The 18,528-nt window shown below is 47.7% G+C and overlaps 1 protein-coding gene across 10 annotated transcripts in view; it reads right to left on the bottom strand.

The window, feature by feature from the left end:
- Positions 1–1,441: 1,441 nt before the first annotated feature.
- Positions 1,442–18,528, bottom strand: part of TNK2 (tyrosine kinase non receptor 2) — a 544,303-nt gene continuing 527,216 nt past the window's right edge. For 9 of the 10 annotated variants that reach the window (XM_063916519.1, XM_063916517.1, XM_063916516.1 and 6 more), the window contains 2 exons: positions 9,668–9,795; positions 1,442–2,800 (listed from right to left, as the gene is read on the bottom strand). In XM_063916519.1, coding sequence (XP_063772589.1) covers positions 2,797–2,800; positions 9,668–9,795 — 132 coding nt within the window. In that variant the 3' untranslated portion in view covers positions 1,442–2,796. The remainder of the gene's footprint in view (positions 2,801–9,667; positions 9,796–18,528) is intronic. The other variant, XM_063916520.1, reaches the window with a different exon arrangement.

The raw sequence follows: 18,528 nt of genomic DNA, 5'->3' as shown, positions 1-18,528 counted from the left end.
AGGGGGTGACATCACATTTACAGGCATTCGCTCCGCCTCCACATCATTATCCTCCTCATACATGTCGACACAGCCGTACCGACACACAGCACACACACAGGGAATGCTCTGACAGAGGACAGGACCGCACAAAGCCCTTTGGGGAGACAGAGGGAGAGTATGCCAGCACACACCAGGGCGCTATATATCACAGGGATATCACATATAAGAGTGTTTTCCCTTATAGCTGCCTATATATATTGTATACTGCGCCTAAATTGTGCCCCCCCTCTCTTTTTAACCCTTTCTGTAGTGTATTGACTGCAGGGGAGAGCCAGGGAGCTTCCCTCCAACGGAGCTGTGAGGGAAAAATGGCGCCAGTGTGCTGAAGGAGATAGCTCCGCCCCTTTTTCGCGGACTTTCTCTCGCATTTTTATGGATTCTGGCAGGGGTTAAAAAGCACCTATATAGCCTCTGGGGCTATATATGGTGCCAGTTTGCCAGCCAAGGTGTCAGTATTGCTGCTCAGGGCGCCCCCCCCCCCCCCCCCCCAGCGCCCTGCACCCATCAGTGACCGCAGTGTGTGGTGTGCATGAGGAGCAATGGCGCACAGCTGCAGTGCTGTGCGCTACCTTGGAGAAGACAGAAGTCTTCAGCCGTCGATTTTCCGGACCACCTTCTTGCTTCTGGCTCTGTAAGGGGGACGGCGGTGCGGCTCCGGGAACGGACGACGAGGTCGGGTCCTGTGTTCGATCCCTCTGGAGCTAATGGTGTCCAGTAGCCTAAGAAGCCCAAGCTACCACCACTTAGGTAGGTTCGCTTCTTCTCCCCTTAGTCCCTCGATGCAGTGAGCCTGTTGCCAGCAGGTCTCACTGAAAATAAAAAACCTAACAAACACTTTCTTCCTAGGAGCTCAGGAGAGCCCCTAGTGTGCATCCAGCTCAGCCGGGCACAGAAATCTAACTGAGGCTTGGAGGAGGGTCATAGGGGGAGGAGCCAGTGCACACCAGATAGTCCTAAATCTTTCTTTAGAGTGCCCAGTCTCCTGCGGAGCCCGTCTATTCCCCATGGTCCTTACGGAGTCCCCAGCATCCACTAGGACGTCAGAGAAATGAATTTATTCCAGTTTGGAATAAGGCTCTAACATAATAAAATGTGGAAAAAGTGAAACACTGTGAATACTTTCCGGATGCACTGTAGGTGCCTCTAAAGGTGAGTTAAATTAAATATTTTCAGTGCAGTTCTATTCAAGTTAATAAGAGGGCGATTAACTAACTTTCAGGTTTGCAAACGCCCCTTGCTTTTTTTTTTACAAGCATCAACAGTATGCACTACATGTGTAGACCCCCTCTTAAACATGAAATAATAATTAGTGCCTCCTATAAAGCATTAGTTCTTAGTAGTCCCATGTATATAAATACTTTGTATGCCCCTTATACTGTATATAAATAATCATTCCCCCTTTATAGAAATAGATTTTTAATACTCCTTCCTTTAGGTACACAAATCGATATTATTGTCCCCTTTAGAACAGTTCATAAATATTATTGCCCCCTTTAGAAAATGTAATAAATATTATTGCCCCGTTCACTGAAATATATTTATCACATAATAAATCTTGCCCCCTTTAATAAAATAATTTTGCTTCCTTTATTAAATTATTGAAATAACACTGCTGAATTGTCACTAAAATATTGTACCCAGAATTATTTTGGTAAGGATGTTCCCTAATAAAAACCTACTATTTTTCTTTATTTAATGTAATAGAAAAAAACACATTTTGAATAGACGGACTGCAAACAAGCTCTTCCAGATGCCAAGTCAGTTCATCTTGAGAGGTGCAATATTCATTTTAGTACTCATGTAACAACAATGTTTAAATAATTTAATATAGGAGGCAATATTTATTACTTTTTTCACTGAAGGGGACAATATGATTTATGAATAGTATATCCTGTGATTTTGAGCTAAAGGCTAAAATGCATTAGTCTTTAAATAGCAAGCAGCTTTGAGATTTTGCCAACTTCACTGCTAGATTTAAAACAGGTTAAAAAAAAAAAAGAAGGCAAAACCAGGTTTATTTAAAATAAATGCTGCTTTAAATTTTGTGGCTAAATCACCAAAATCTTGCAGCTGCCTATAGTTCCCAGGCTATTACCAAACCACATTAAATGTATGGTGGTAACTATAAATAAAACCAAAACCACATTTTCTGATAGATAAGAAAAATAAACAATTAACTCTGCAATATTATTTTTTTCCAGTTCAAGGTATTCATAGCTTGTATTTGTAACATTGCTGCTGGTAAATTTAAAACTAATTAAAAAAAATGTCCCTGCCCACTTCGTTCTGTCTTTGTGTTGGTCAATTATGATTGATCTCTTTCACAGTAGCCACAACATAAAATAGAAAGATCAAAGTCATAACTAGGAATATCCACAATCTGGTCTTTCTTCAAATAAACTTTATATCTTATATTTATATATATATCTAGTCATATATATAGATATTTATATATTAAAATTACACATCTTTTTTTATAAAAACAATGAGTTTTTCAAATGAACAACAGGAAAGAGAGCGAGAGAAAACAAACAGACAAAACACTATAAGAGAGAAGATTCAACATTAACACATGTCCATGTAGCAGAACACTGGGTTGGTTAAACGGTTGACCCTTCAGGGTTGAGGAAGCCCTGTGTGGGCTGGTTCCGAAATAAGAGGCGCTTGCAATGTCCATGAATGCTTTAAGCGAGGGAGTCCAGGTAGGTGTATGTTGTGCAGATCGTCAACTTCCTCAGAAGTGTTATGACATCATCACCTGAAAAAAATAGCAAAATAAAAATATAATGGCATCTGATTCCTGAATAAGTCTAAGGGTGTGTACACACGATGAGATCCTTGCTATGCCCGATTTTTACTTGCGATTTCCCCTAAACTCCCCAGAGCCCAGCACCACCGATTTTGACTAACTTTTCTTGAGATATGGACTATGTGTGCTTACAATTTTGGCTTATGTGAGATTTTGGCTTATGTGAGATGTCATTGACATGTGAGATGAACTAGATAGTACACGATCTAGCAAGGATTGACTTGCCTGCACAGTCTCTTTTCTTGCGATGACGACCTGGCAGGACCGCGCATCGGGATCGCAAGGTGACTTTCACCTTGCGATCTGCACTAACTTTTCTTGCGATTCTGACTATATAGTCAAAATAGAAAGAAAATATCTCACCGTGTGTACACACCCTTAAACAGATAATAGTTTGAAAATGAATATAAGGTGTAGTATATAAAATGCAATTAATATATCAGCATAGAATAGTGTTCAATGAACTACTGTACAGCTATTATACAATATTATGCATTTAATTAGTAAAAAAGGTAGGAAACATAGTATTTAATAATCTATCTGTACTAACAGTAATCTATTTGTCTTAACATAATTCAAAATTTAGAAAAGAAATAGGCCCAATATTGCACAGCAAATTTGCAAGCATATGTCATTATATGTAATCATAGAGATATTATGGGTACAGCCTATTTTACATAGTACATTTTAAAGCACAACATTTATATTATTTTGGTAATATTTAGAAAAATATGTCTTCTGTTAGTCTGCTAGGAGTAGTTTGAGCGGTCAGAGATGGTCATGGTTGCCGAGCTTTGGCTAGTGAGTTTTAGTGGATCTCCACTATGGTAGCAACACATAATTACATTCAGACGGACAATTACTGCTTTCTTGACAACTGCTGTATAATAGTAAAAATAAGATTTTACTCACCGGTAAATCTATTTCTCGTAGTCCGTAGTGGATGCTGTGCACTCCGAAAGGACCATGGGGAATAGCGGCTCCGCAGGAGACTGGGCACAACTAAAGAAAGCTTTTAGGTCACCTGGTGTGCACTGGCTCCTCCCACTATGACCCTCCTCCAAGCCTCAGTTAGGACACTGTGCCCGGACGAGCTGACATAATAAGGAAGGATTTTGAATCCCGGGTAAGACTCTTACCAGCCACACCAATCACACCGTATAACTCGTGATACCATACCCAGTTTAACAGTATGAAAACAACTGAGCCTCTCAACAGATGGCTCAACAATAACCCTTTAGTTAACAATAACTATGTACAAGTATTGCAGACAATCCGCACTTGGGACGGGCGCCCAGCATCCACTACGGACTACGAGAAATAGATTTACCGGTGAGTAAAATCTTATTTTCTCTGACGTCCTAGTGGATGCTGGGAACTCCGAAAGGACCATGGGGATTATACCAAAGCTCCCAAACGGGCGGGAGAGTGCGGATGACTCTGCAGCACCGAATGAGAGAACTCAAGGTCCTCCTCAGCCAGGGTATCAAATTTGTAGAATTTTGCAAACGTGTTTGCCCCTGACCAAGTAGCAGCTCGGCAAAGTTGTAAAGCCGAGACCCCTCGGGCAGCCACCCAAGATGAGCCCACCTTCCTTGTGGAATGGGCTTTTACTGATGTAGGATGCGGCAGTCCAGCCGCAGAATGCGCCAGCTGAATTGTGCTACAAATCCAGTGAGCAATAGTCTGCTTAGAAGCAGGAGCACCCAGCTTGTTGGGTGCATACAGGATAAATAGCGAGTCAGTTTTCCTGACTCTATCCGTCCTGGAAACATAAATTTTCATGGCCCTGACTACGTCCAGTAACTTGGAATCCTCCAAGTCCCTAGTAGCCGCAGGCACCACAATAGGTTGGTTCAAGTGAAAAGCTGATACCACCTTAGGGAGAAACTGGGGACGAGTCCTCCATTCCGCCCTATCCATATGGAAAATCAGATAAGGGCTTTTACATGACAAAGCTGCCAATTCTGACACACGCCTGGCTGAAGCCAAGGCCAATAACATGACCACTTTCCATGTGAGATATTTTAGATCCACGGTTTTAAGTGGCTCAAACCAATGTGATTTTAAGAAACTCAACACCACGTTGAGATCCCAAGGTGCCACTGGAGGCACAAACGGGGGCTGAATATGCAGCACTCCTTTCACAAACGTCTGAACTTCAGGTAGTGAAGCTAGTTCTTTCTGGAAGAAAATCGACAGAGCCGAGATCTGTACCTTAATGGAGCCTAATTTCAGGCCCATAGTCACTCCTGCTTGTAGGAAATGCAGAAATCGACCTAGTTGAAATTCCTCTGTTGGGGCCTTTTTGGCCTCACACCAAGCAACATATTTCCGCCATATGCGGTGATAATGCTTTACAGTTACATCTTTCCTGGCTTTAATCAGCGTAGGAATGACTTCCTCCGGAATGCCCTTTTCCTTCAGGATCCGGCGTTCAACCGCCATGCCGTCAAACGCAGCCGCGGTAAGTCTTGGAACAGACAGGGCCCCTGCTGCAGCAGGTCCTGTCTGAGCGGCAGAGGCCATGGGTCCTCTGAGATCATCTCTTGAAGTTCCGGGTACCACGCTCGTCTTGGCCAATCCGGAACCACGAGTATTGTTCTTACTCCTCGTTTTCTTATTATTCTCAGCACCCTTGGTATGAGAGGCAGAGGAGGGAACACATAAACTGACTGGTACACCCACGGTGTCACTAGAGCGTTCACAGCTATCGCCTGAGGGTCCCTTGACCTGGCGCAATATCTCTCTAGTTTTTTGTTTAGGCGGGACGCCATCATGTCCACCTGTGGTCGTTCCCATCGATTTACAATCAGCATGAAGACTTCTGGATGAAGTCCCCACTCTCCCGGGTGGAGGTCGTGCCTGCTGAGAAAGTCTGCTTCCCAGTTGTCCACTCCCGGAATGAACACTGCTGACAGTGCTAGTACGTGATTTTCCGCCCATCGGAGAATCCTTGTGGCTTCTGCCATTGCCATCCTGCTTCTTGTGCCGCCCTGTCGATTTACATGGGCGACTGCCGTGATGTTGTCTGACTGGATCAGTACCGGCTGGTGTAGAAGCAGGGATTTTGCCTGACTTAGGGCATTAGTTCCAGAATATTTATGTGTAGGGAAGTTTCCTGACTCGACCATAGTCCTTGGAAGTTTCTTCCCTGTGTGACTGCCCCCCAGCCCCGAAGGCTGGCATCCGTGGTCACCAGGACCCAGTCCTGTATGCCGAATCTGCGGCCCTCTAGAAGATGAGCACTCTGCAGCCACCACAGCAGAGACACCCTGGTTCTTGGAGACAGGGTTATTAGGCGATGCATCTGAAGATGCGATCCGGACCATTGGTCCAACAGGTCCCACTGAAAAATTCTGGTATGGAACCTGCTGAAAGGAATTGCTTCGTAAGAAGCCACCATCTTTCCCAGGACCCGCGTGCAGTGATGCACCGATACCTGTTTCGGTTTCAGGAGGTCTCTGACTAGAGATGACAGCTCCTTGGCTTTCTCCTCCGGGAGAAACACTTTTTTCTGGACTGTATCCAGAATCATACCCAGGAACAGTAGACGTGTCGTCGGAACCAGCTGTGATTTTGGAATATTCAGAATCCAACCGTGCTGGTGTAGCACCTCCTGAGATAGTGCTACTCCCACCAACAACTGCTCCTTGGACCTCGCCTTTATTAGGAGATCGTCCAAGTACGGGATAATTAAAACTCCCTTTCTTCGAAGGAGTATCATCATTTCCGCCATTACCTTGGTAAACACCCTCGGTGCCGTGGAGAGTCCAAACGGCAGCGTCTGGAATTGGTAATGGCAATCCTGTACCACAAATCTGAGGTACTCCTGGTGAGGATAGTAAATGGGGACATGCAGGTAAGCATCCTTGATGTCCAGGGATACCATGTAATCCCCCTCGTCCAGGATTGCAATAACCGCCCTGAGCGATTCCATCTTGAACTTGAATTTTTTTATGTATGTGTTCAAGGATTTTAAATTTAAAATGGGTCTCACCGAACCGTCCGGTTTCGGTACCACAAACAGTGTGGAATAGTAACCCCGTCCTTGTTGAAGTAGGGGCACCTTGACTCACCTGCTGGGAATACAGCTTGTGAATTGCCTCTAGCACAGCCTCCCTGCCTGAGGGAGTTGTCGGCAAGGCAGATTTTAGGAACCGGTGGGGTGGAGACGCCTCGAATTCCAGTTTGTACCCATGAGATACTATTTGCAGGATCCAGGGATCCACCTGTGAGCGAGCCCACTGATCGCTGAAATTTTTGAGGCGGCCCCCCACCGTACCTGGCTCCGCCTGTGGAGCCCCACCGTCATGCGGCGGACTTGGAAGAAGCGGGGGAGGACTTTTGCTCCTGGGAACCTGCTGTTTGTTGCAGCCTTTTTCCCCTACCTCTGCCTCTGGACAGAAAGGACCCGCCTTTTCCACGCCTGTTTTTCTGAGTCCGAAAGGACTGTACCTGATAAAACGGCGCCTTTTTAGGCTGTGAGGGAACATGGGGTAAAAATGCTGACTTCCCAGCAGTTGCTGTGGAAACTAGGTCCGAGAGACCATCCCCGAATAACTCCTCACCCTTATAAGGCAAAACTTCCATGTGCCTTTTTGAATCTGCATCCCCTGTCCACTGGCGAGTCCATAAGCCTCTCCTAGCAGAAATGGACAATGCACTTATTTTAGATGCCAGCCGGCAGATCTCCCTCTGTGCATCTCTCATGTATAAGACTGAGTCTTTTATATGCTCTATGGTTAGCAGAATAGTGTCCCTGTCTAGGGTGTCAATATTTTCTGACAGGGAATCCGACCACGCAGCGGCAGCACTGCACATCCATGCTGACGCAATAGCTGGTCTAAGTATAATGCCTGAGTGTGTATATACAGACTTAAGGATCGCCTCCTGCTTTCTATCAGCAGGTTCCTTGAGGGCGGCCGTATCCGGAGACGGTAGTGCCACCTTTTTAGACAAACGTGTGAGCGCTTTATCCACCCTAGGGGGTGTCGCCCAACGTGACCTATCCTCTGGCGGGAAAGGGAACGCCATTAGTAACTTCTTAGAGATTACCAATCTTTTATCAGGGAAAGCCCACGCTTCTTCACACACTTCATTTAATTCTTCTGATGGGGGAAAAACTACGGGTAGTTTTTTCTCCCCAAACATAATACCCTTTTTAGTGGTACCTGGGTTTATATCAGAAATTTGTAACACCTCTTTCATTGCTTCAATCATGCAACGAATGGCCTTAGTGGACATTAGACTAGACTCATCGTCGTCGACACTGGTGTCAGTATCCGTGTCGACATCTGCGTCTGCCATCTGAGGTAGCGGGCGTTTTAGAGCCCCCGATGGCCTTTGAGACGCCTGGACAGGCACGAGCTGAGAAGCCGGCTGTCCCGCATTTGGCATGTCGTCAAATTTTTTGTGTAAGGAGTCGACACGTGCACGCAATTCCTTCCATAAGTCCATCCACTCAGGTGTCTGCCCCGCAGGGGGTGACATCCCTTCTATAGGCATCTGCTCCGCCTCCACATCATTATCCTCATCAAACATGTCGACACAGCCGTATCGACACACCGCACACACACAGGGAATGCTCTAACAGAGGACAGGACCCACCAAAGCCCTTTGGGGAGACAGAGTGAGAGTATGCCAGCACACACCAGAGCGCTATATAATGCAGGGACTAACTGAATTATGTCCCCTATAGCTGCTGTTATATATACTGCGCCTAAATTTAGTGCCCCCCCTCTCTTTTTTACCCTTTTCTGTAGTGTAGACTGCAGGGGAGAGCCAGGGAGCTTCCTTCCAGCGGAGCTGTGAGGGAGAAATGGCGCCAGTGTGCTGAAGGAGATAGCTCCGCCCCTTTTTTGCGGACTATTCTCCCGCTTTTTTATGGATTCTGGCAGGGGTAATTATCACATATATAGCCTCTAGGGCTATATATTGTGGTATTTTTGCCAGCCAAGGTGTTTTTATTGCTGCTCAGGGCGCCCCCCCTAGCGCCCTGCACCCTCAGTGACCGGAGTGTGAAGTGTGTAAGAGGAGCAATGGCGCACAGCTGCAGTGCTGTGCGCTACCTTGGTGAAGACTGATGTCTTCTGCCGCCGATTTTCCGGACCTCTTCTTGTTTCTGGCTCTGTAAGGGGGACGGCGGCGCGGCTCCGGGACCGAACACCAAGGCCAGTTCCATGCGGTCGATCCCTCTGGAGCTAATGGTGTCCAGTAGCCTAAGAAGCCCAAGCTAGCTGCAAGCAGGTAGGTTCACTTCTTCTCCCCTTAGTCCCTCGCTGCAGTGAGCCTGTTGCCAGCAAGTCTCACTGTAAAATAAAAAACCTAATGATATACTTTCTTTCTAGAAGCTCAGGAGAGCCCCTAGTGTGCATCCAACCTCGGCCGGGCACAAAATCTAACTGAGGCTTGGAGGAGGGTCATAGTGGGAGGAGCCAGTGCACACCAGGTGACCTAAAAGCTTTCTTTAGTTGTGCCCAGTCTCCTGCGGAGCCGCTATTCCCCATGGTCCTTTCTGAGTTCCCAGCATCCACTAGGACGTCAGAGAAATAGTATTACTTCATTTACTGTAAATAAATCACCAATAATCTGGAGATGCTTTTTTGATTTTGGCACAGCAGTACATTTCTGGGAGGAATGCTGCTGTGCCTTTCTTTTCTTTCTAGAGTTTGTGACCATTTTATAATTATTTAATCGTTAAGTCTAAATGTCAAGAGTTGCTACACAGTATATGACATATTAGGGCACTCTGTGTATACTGAGAGTGAATATAGTATTGTTAATATAACTCTAGGGAAAGCTCAGTTCCCTTACTTGTGCTGAGAGCTGCTGTAAGACTCCAGAAGGTGGGAGCTAGCAGTCTCCAGATTCCAGTCAAACATCTCCAGCACTTTATGGCACTCCACTCGGGTCTTCAGTCCGAGGCAGAACAACTGCTCAACCTGCAGCACAAAAGAAAGCAGTGTGATTGGTAGTCTCCACAGGAGTTTCAAGGTGCAAAGACAACAAGGAGTAGTAAAGCCCAATTCCACTCTAAAAAGCTATAAAAAAAAAAGTAGTTCTCAGTAGAACTAAGTTAATGTACAGTATAATCGGAAATATGAAATACCCTTCGTCATATAACAATAAAGCAAGTTGCAACCAGGAAATATTTGTTGTTTGGGTTGTCAAAACTCAGCTCCGATGAACTTCTCATTTAAATAAAGCAGAAGTCTACCGGGGAGGGGCTCCAATGACCCCATGTTAGTATTAACAGGCCCACCAGTGTAGCAGAAAAGACTGGATTTGAGGTCACTTCCAGTTGCCATATGAAACAAGAGGAGGAATTTTTTTTTTCATTTATATTACTCAGTTCCACCCAGAACTGAATTTTTAGATTTGGGTGGCAATAACCTGTAATAAAGAAGAGTATAACCAACAGCAACTATTCAGCAATGGCTTTTGATTGATTGGATACAAGGGGTTGGGGTCGGGATGTCGGCGATCAGAATATTCTGACCGCAGCATCCCGAATGTGAGAATCCTGACAGGGGGAAGGTAAGTATACTTACCTTATCCAAATGCCCCCTCTAACCCTCCCTTCCTCCAGCCTAAAACTAACCCTTCCAGCAGCCTACCCCTAAGCATCCCTGGTGGTGCCTAAACCTAACCCCCCTCCCTCCCCACAGACTAAACCTAACCCCCTCTCCCCGCAGACTAAACCTAACCCCCCCTCCCCGCAGACTAAACCTAACCCCCTCTCCCCGCAGACTAAACCTAACCCCCTCTCCCCAGAATAAACCTAACCCCCTCTCCCCGCAGACTAAACCTAACCCCTCTCCCCGCAGACTAAACCTAACCCCCCCTCCCCGCAGACTAAACCTAACCCCCCCTCCCCGAAGACTAAACCTAACCCCCCCTCCCCGCATACTAAACCTAACCCCCTCTCCCCGCAGACTAAACCTAACCCCCTCTCCCCGCAGCCTAAACCTAACCCCCTCTCGCCGCAGACTAAACCTAACCCCCTCTCCCCAGACTAAACCTAACCCCCTCTCCCCGCAGACTAAACCTAACCCCCTCTCCCCGCAGACTAAACCTAACCCCCTCTCCCCAGACTAAACCTAATCCTCTCTCCCCGCAGACTAGACCTAACCCCCGCTCCCCAGACTAAACCTAACCCCCTCTCCCCGCAGACTAACCCTAACCCCCTCTCCCCGCAGACTAAACCTAACCCCCCCTCCCCGCAGACTAAACCTAACCCCCTCTCCCCGCAGACTAAACCTAACCCCCTCTCCCCAGACTAAACCTAACCCCCTCTCCCCGCAGACTAAACCTAACCCCCTCTCCCCGCAGACTAAACCTAACCCCCTCTCCCCGCAGACTTAACCTAACCCCCCTCTCCCCGCAGACTAAACCTAATCCCCTCTCCCCCCAGACTAAATTTAACAGTCTTTCCCATCTTACCTCTCAGGCATCGGGATGACGGGGTCGGTATTGTGCTCCCAATCGGGATGTCAGCGCTGGTATCCCGAGCAGTGTCGGGATTCCAGCGTCTGTATTTTGACTACTATCCATTTTCTAATATTGGAAACTGCTTAGTATCTACTTAATAAGACTGAGGATATTATTGGCACCTGGTGCGGTGTGACATATTGCACTTTTGAGCAGCTCAGTGAGAAATGACATTCTGTTTTTTATATATATATATATATATATATATATATATATATATTTTTTTTTTTTATCTAGGATCCACCTCCTATAGCAATTGAATAAATAAGGGAATTGCATGAGCTTTTGTATATATTTCCATTGATTTGATGTATTTAGTATATGTTGTTTAATGTATGTTTGATCGGTCATTTAAAGATATATATATATATATATATATATATATATATATATATATAAAAAACCTTTTTTTCTACAGTATTTGCTTCAATGAGTGCGTTATTCTCCATTCCAATATTCACTTAGAGTACTAGCGCAGAGGTATCCAATTACACTTCACTCTGCTATCTGACCGCAGTGCCCCCATCACCACTCAAACTAGTACTATATATACAGAGCAGGGGCGGATTGGCCCACCAGGACACCGTGACAGATTCCGATGGGCTGGTCCCATCCCCCCGACTCAGCTAGGCCGATTCACACTCAGGCTGGGTTGGCTCACACTGCTTCCAGTACTTGCTGTTCATTGGAACGCAATCTGGAAGTTAGGCTAGTGGGCACTTTCAGGTGCCGCTAGCCGTGAAAAGTGGTGAAGCTGTTCTACCAACGGGGGACCTGGAGAAAGTTAATCCGCCCAGCAGCATCCTCTCTCTGGCCCCGGCCAAAGGTTTCTTCAACGAGCACGGCCCGGGAGCAGCAGCATAGCGATGGTCAGAGCCGGGTTCACTACACTCGCCGCCACCCTAGCTCCCGAACTCTCACTGAACAGGCCAGAGGGGCATCTGAACACTGAAGGGGACCCGGCAGAGAGGTTATTTTTAATTACATTATTTGCATTATCATGATGGTGTAAGGTTTAGGGCATCCCCGGTCACAGTGTATGGTTTGGGGACTGGACAGGAGCAGGATTTACCTTGTTCTCAGGATGCCTGCTGATCAGGCTGCATTCACAGCCAGCCCTGGGACAATCTCTAATGCAAAGTCCTTCAGCCCTACAGCTGCCCAATGTCTGTCCGTGATGATGGGCCTATTTATGTAATGCGGTGGCTACGTATGTAATGTGGTGCTATTTGTGTAATGAGGTGCTATACGTGTAATGTGGTGCTAGTTGTATAATGCGGTGCTATACGTGTTGTGCGGTGCTATACCTGTAATGTGGTGCTATACGTGTAATGTGGTGCTATTCGTGTAATGTGTTGCTATTCGTGTAATGTGCTGCTATTCGTGTAATGTGCTGCTATTCGTGTAATGTGGTGCTATTCATGTAATGTTGTGGTGGTATGTATGTAATCAGGGGCGGATTGGCCACTGGGACAGATTCTGCTGCGCTGGTCCCCTGTGTCTGTGTTTCACTACTTGTGTGTGCTCCCTTCCTGTACTGTGCTGTATGTAGTGAGTGCTCCCTCCCTGTACTGTGCTGTATGTAGTGTGTGCTCCCTCCCTGTACTGTGCTGTATGTAGTGTGTGCTTCCTCCCTGTACTGTGCTGTATGTAGTGTGTGCTCCCTCCCTGTACTGTGCTGTATGTAGTGTGTGCTCCCTCCGTGTACTGTGCTGTATGTAGTGTGTGCTCCCTCAATGTACTGTGCTGTATGTAGTGTGTGCTCCCTCCGTGTACTGTGCTATATGTAGTGTGTGCTCCCTCCCTGTACTGTGCTGTATGTAGTGTGTGCTCCCTCCCTGTACTGTGCTGTATGTAGTGTGTGCTCTCCCTCCCTGTACTGTGCTGTATGTAGTGTGTGCTACCTCCCTGTACTGTGCTGTATGTAGTGTGTGCTCCCTCCATGTACTGTGCTATATGTAGTGTGTGCTCCCTCCCTGTACTGTGCTGTATGTAGTGTGTGCTCCCTCCCTGTACTATGCTGTATGTAGTGTGTGCTCTCCCTCCCTGTACTGTGCTGTATGTAGTGTGCGCTCCCTCCCTGTACTGTATGTAGTGTGTGCTCCCTCCCTGTACTGTGCTGTATGTAGTGTGTGCTCTCCCTCCCTGTACTATGCTCATGTAGTGTGTGCTCTCCCTCCCTGTACTGTGCTGTATGTAGTGTGTGTTCCCTCCCTGTACTGTTCTGTATGTAGTGTGTGCTCCCCTCCCTGTACTGTGCTGTATGTAGTGTGTGCTCCCTCCCTGTATTGTGCTGTATGTAGTGTGTGCTCCCTCCCTGTACTGTGCTGTATGTAGTGTGTGTTCCCTCCCTGTACTGTGCTGTATGTAGTGTGTGCTCCCCTCCCTGTACTGTGCTGTATGTAGTGTGTGCTCTCCCTCCCTGTACTGTGCTGTATGTAGTGTGTGTTCCCTCCCTGTACTGTGCTGTATGTAGTGTGTGCTCCCCTCCCTGTACTGTGCTGTACGTAGTTTGTGTTCCTTCCCTGTACTGTGCTGTATGTAGTGTGTGCTCCCTCCCTGTACTGTGCTGTATGTAGTGTGTGTTCCCTCCCTGTACTGTGCTGTATGTAGTGTGTGCTCCCCTCCCTGTACTGTGCTGTATGTAGTGTGTGCTCTCCCTCCCTGTACTGTGCTGTATGTAGTGTGTGTTCCCTCCCTGTACTGTGCTGTATGTAGTGTGTGATCCCCTCCCTGTACTGTGCTGTACGTAGTTTGTGTTCCTTCCCTGTACTGTGCTGTATGTAGTGTGTGTTCCCTCCCTGTACTGTGCTGTATGCAGTGTGTGCTCCCCTCCCTGTACTGTGCTGTATGTAGTGTGTGTTCCCTCCCTGTACTGTGCTGTACGTAGTTTGTGTTCCTTCCCTGTACTGTGCTGTATGTAGTGTGTGCTCCCTCCCTGTACTGTGCTGTATGTAGTGTGTGTTCCCTCCCTGTACTGTGCTGTATGTAGTGTGTGCTCCCCTCCCTGTACTGTGCTGTATGTAGTGTGTGCTCTCCCTCCCTGTACTGTGCTGTATGTAGTGTGTGTTCCCTCCCTGTACTGTGCTGTATGTAGTGTGTGATCCCCTCCCTGTACTGTGCTGTACGTAGTTTGTGTTCCTTCCCTGTACTGTGCTGTATGTAGTGTGTGTTCCCTCCCTGTACTGTGCTGTATGCAGTGTGTGCTCCCCTCCCTGTACTGTGCTGTATGTAGTGTGTGTTCCCTCCCTGTACTGTGCTGTATGTAGTGTGTGCTCTCCTCCCTGTATTGTGCTGTATGTAGTGTGTGCTCCCTCCCTGTACTTTGAAACACGTAAGGTTAAAAAAAACTTGGTTTGTAGAATGAAAAATCAATACAATCAGAAGTCGATTAAAGGCATGACAGCAGTGTCAGCAGACACTGAAATAGGCATATCAGTCCTATATATTCAGACGTACAGATGTACATCAGGGAAGGGCATTGTAGCACCATTGCATAAAATTGCAGGTAAACATTAGCATAACTTAAAGCAAAGGAAGCCCCAACTGTGTCTATCTCAGAATCAGGACCTCTGAGGAGTGACCCCGACCTATTGATAGGCCCCTCCCCCTCAACAGACTCCGCTCCCATGAGGGCTGCTTCTAAAAATTTTCTAGGCTGGTGTTTGATCCCAATCCACCCCTAATACAGAGTATATTAGTGAAGTGACCCAGCATACGCATATGCAGAGTCACCTAAGTTTGCTATTTGCCAGATGCCGCCACTGCCCGTTTGCACTGCCCTCCGCACCACCGCTACTATTAGTGAGGTGACCCGGCATATGCTGAGTCACAGTATGCTGATAGCCACTACTTACACCCCCTCCGCCACTGCTGCTGCTGCTACTCTGACTGTGGCACTGCCGGCACTTGCGCAGCAAGAAAACTACATATCGGACTCCTGATATGTCAGTCTTCGTGTTGCTTTCCAGGGGCCATTTACTGGAGAAAGTAGCCAGACAGGTAAGTTTTACTAAATTGCACCATAACACGACTATATATCCCATAGATATGATTCAATATATAGTGTTGATTACCGTAAGCCATTTTAGTATTTACATGGATAGACCTCTGGGAGACCTTATACTCAGACCCCGTTGCTTAATAGTCCGGGTGCTGTCTGGTCTGGACCATGTTGTGCAGGGGTTTCGTTTGCGGCTGGCGCTACTGCAGGAACCTTGCTCTCTGAGTCCAGTCGGTGGTGACTTTACCTTTGTCCCGGCTGGCATCTCTGTGTACTGGTGGGTCCTGGCATCCCACATGGCAATGCTCTCCCACCGGCTCCAGAACATGGATGTCACCATGTTTGATCAGATCAGATGAACAGTGTCTACTAATAGGAAACTAGTTTCTGTACTCCTGGCCGATCTGCTTTCAGTAGTTCCAAAAAGGCGACCCCTGTTGAGCCAGCAAGCTGGCATTGCAATAAGTCTCTTTCCTCTCAGTGTGACTCGTGTACCTGTGCTACCCCAGAGTGTTTCCCTGGAGGCTCCTCCCAAGGATTCCTATTAAGACAAAGCCTCGTCGCTACCAGCCCAGTGTCCAGCTAACATCCCACCATCACCAGCCCAGTGTTCATCCAAAGCCTCACCGGTATCCGCCTGGTGTCCAACTAACATCTTACTGGTACCATACTGGCGTCCAGTTAACATCTCATCAGTCCCAGACTGGTGTTCAGCCAAAGTCCCATTGGAACCAGCCCAGTGTTCTGCCAACGTCTCACCGATACCAACCCAGTACTCATCAGTACCAGTTTGGTATGCAGCTATAGGGGTATATGCAATTCACGGCGAATCGCGGCAATTTTTCGCCGTTTTTTAATTCGACTTAATTCGACAGGTGAATTCCGGAAGGTGGCTTCCGGAATTCACCATATTCAATGAAAAACGGATTCGCCAGAATCGCGGGCGAAAATCGGCCGATTTGGCGGATTTTGCCGCGATTTTACAAAAACGGGAAAAACCCGGAACAAAAAATGGCGTGGGGTCCCCCCTCCAAAGCATAACCAGCCTCGGGCTCTTCGAGCTGGTCCTGGTTCTAAAAATGCAGGGGAAAAATTGGGCAGGGATCCCCCGTATTTTTAAAACCAGCACCGGGCTCTGCGCCTGGTGCTGGTGCTAAAAATACGGGGGACAAAAAGAGTAGGGGTCCCCCGTATTTTTAACACCAGCATCGGGCTCCACTAGCTGGACAGATAATGCCACAGCCGGGGGTCACTTTTATGCCGTGCCCTGCGGCCGTGGCATTAAATATCCAACTAGTCACCCCTGGCCGGGGTACCCTGGGGGAGTGGGGACCCCTACAATCAAGGGGTCCCCCCCCCAGCCACCCAAGGGCCAGGGGTGAAGCCCGAGGCTGTCCCCCCCCATCCAATGGGCTGCGGATGGGGGGGCTGATAGCCTTTTGTGATAATAAAAAGATATTGTTTTTTCCAGTAGTACTACAAGTCCCAGCAAGCCTCCCCCGCAAGCTGGTACTTGGAGAACCACAAGTACCAGCATGCGGGAGAAAAGCGGGCCCGCTGGTACCTGTAGTACTACTGGAAAAAAAATACCCAAATAAAAACAGTACACACACACCTTGATAGTACAACTTTATTACACACTACCGACACACACATACTTACCTATGTTGACACGCCGACTGCCACGGTCTCCGACGATCCGAGGTACCTGTGAAAAAATTATACTCACCTTCCAGCGTCCAGAGGTACATCCAGGTCCAGAGAGATAAATCCACGTACTTGTAAAAAAAACAAAACGCAAATACCCGCTCCATACCGGACTGAAAGGGGTCCCATGCTGACACATCAGACCCCTTTCTCCCGAATGCCGGGACATCACGTGACTCCTGTCACTGAAGTCCCTTCAGCCAATCAGGAAGCGCTACTTCCGTGGCGCTCACCTGATTGGCTGTGCGCTGTCTGTGCTGTCAGACAGCGCATCGCAAAGCCGCTCCATTACTTTCAATGGTGGGAACTTTGCGGGTAGCGGTGGGGTTAACCCGCGGTCAGCCGCTGACCGGCGGGTGACCTCACCGCTAGCGGCTAAGTTCCCACCATTGAATATAATGGACGGGGCTGTGCGATGCGCTGTCTGAGTTCAGACAGCGCACAGCCAATCAGGTGAGCGCAACGAAGTTGCGCTTCCTGATTGGCTTTAGAGACCTTTCAGTGACAGCTGTCACTGAGAGGTCTCTCTGCATTCGGGGATAGGGGTCCCATGTGTCAGCATGGGACCCCTTTCAGTCCGTTTGGTCGGGTGTCCGGTTTGTTATTTTCTACAAGTACGTGGATTTATCTCTGGACCCTGGTTGAGGTGAGTATATTGATCTTTTATTTTCAGGTATCCGTGGATTCTACATGGAGAAGAGGACCGATGTCGGCGTGTGAACATAGGTAAGTATGTGTGTGTCGGCAGTGTGTAATAAAGTTTTACTGTCGACGGTGTGTGTGTCCTGTTTTTATTTGGGTATTTTTTTTCCAGTAGTACTACAGGTACCAGCGGGCCCGCTTTTCTCCCGCATGCTGGTACTTGTGGTTCTCCAAGTACCAGCTTGCGGGGGAGGCTTGCTGGGACTTGTAGTACTGCTGGAAAAAACAATATTCTTTTCATGATCACAAAAGGCTATCAGCCCCCCCATCCGCAGCCCATTGGATGGGGGGGGACAGCCTCGGGCTTCACCCCTGGCCCTTGGGTGGCTGGGGGGGGGGACCCCTTGATTGAAGGGGTCCCCACTCCCCCAGGGTACGCCGGCCAGGGGTGACTAGTTGGATATTTAATGCCACGGCCGCAGGGCACGGCATAAAAGTGACCCCCGGCTGTGGCATTATCTGTCCAGCTAGTGGAGCCTGATGCTGGTGTTAAAAATACGGGGGACCCCTACGCTTTTTGTCCCCCGTATTTTTGGCACCAGCACCAGGCGCAGAGCCCGGTGCTGGTTTTAAAAATACGGGGGATCCCCTGTCAATTTTTCCCCCGCATTTTTAGAACCAGGACCAGCTCGAAGAGCCCGAGGCTGGTTATGCTTTGGAGGGGGGACCCCACGCCATTTTTTTTTAGGATTTTACCGTTCCAGCAATAAAAAAAAAAATAAAAAAATAAATATTTTAAAAAATCTATAAATAATATTTGTGCCTCCAAAAA

This window comes from Pseudophryne corroboree, chromosome 4, assembly GCF_028390025.1.
Source record: "Pseudophryne corroboree isolate aPseCor3 chromosome 4, aPseCor3.hap2, whole genome shotgun sequence".
Taxonomy (NCBI): domain Eukaryota; kingdom Metazoa; phylum Chordata; class Amphibia; order Anura; family Myobatrachidae; genus Pseudophryne; species Pseudophryne corroboree.
Note: the sequence above shows the minus strand (reverse complement) of the source record. Positions and strands in the feature narration are given on the sequence as shown.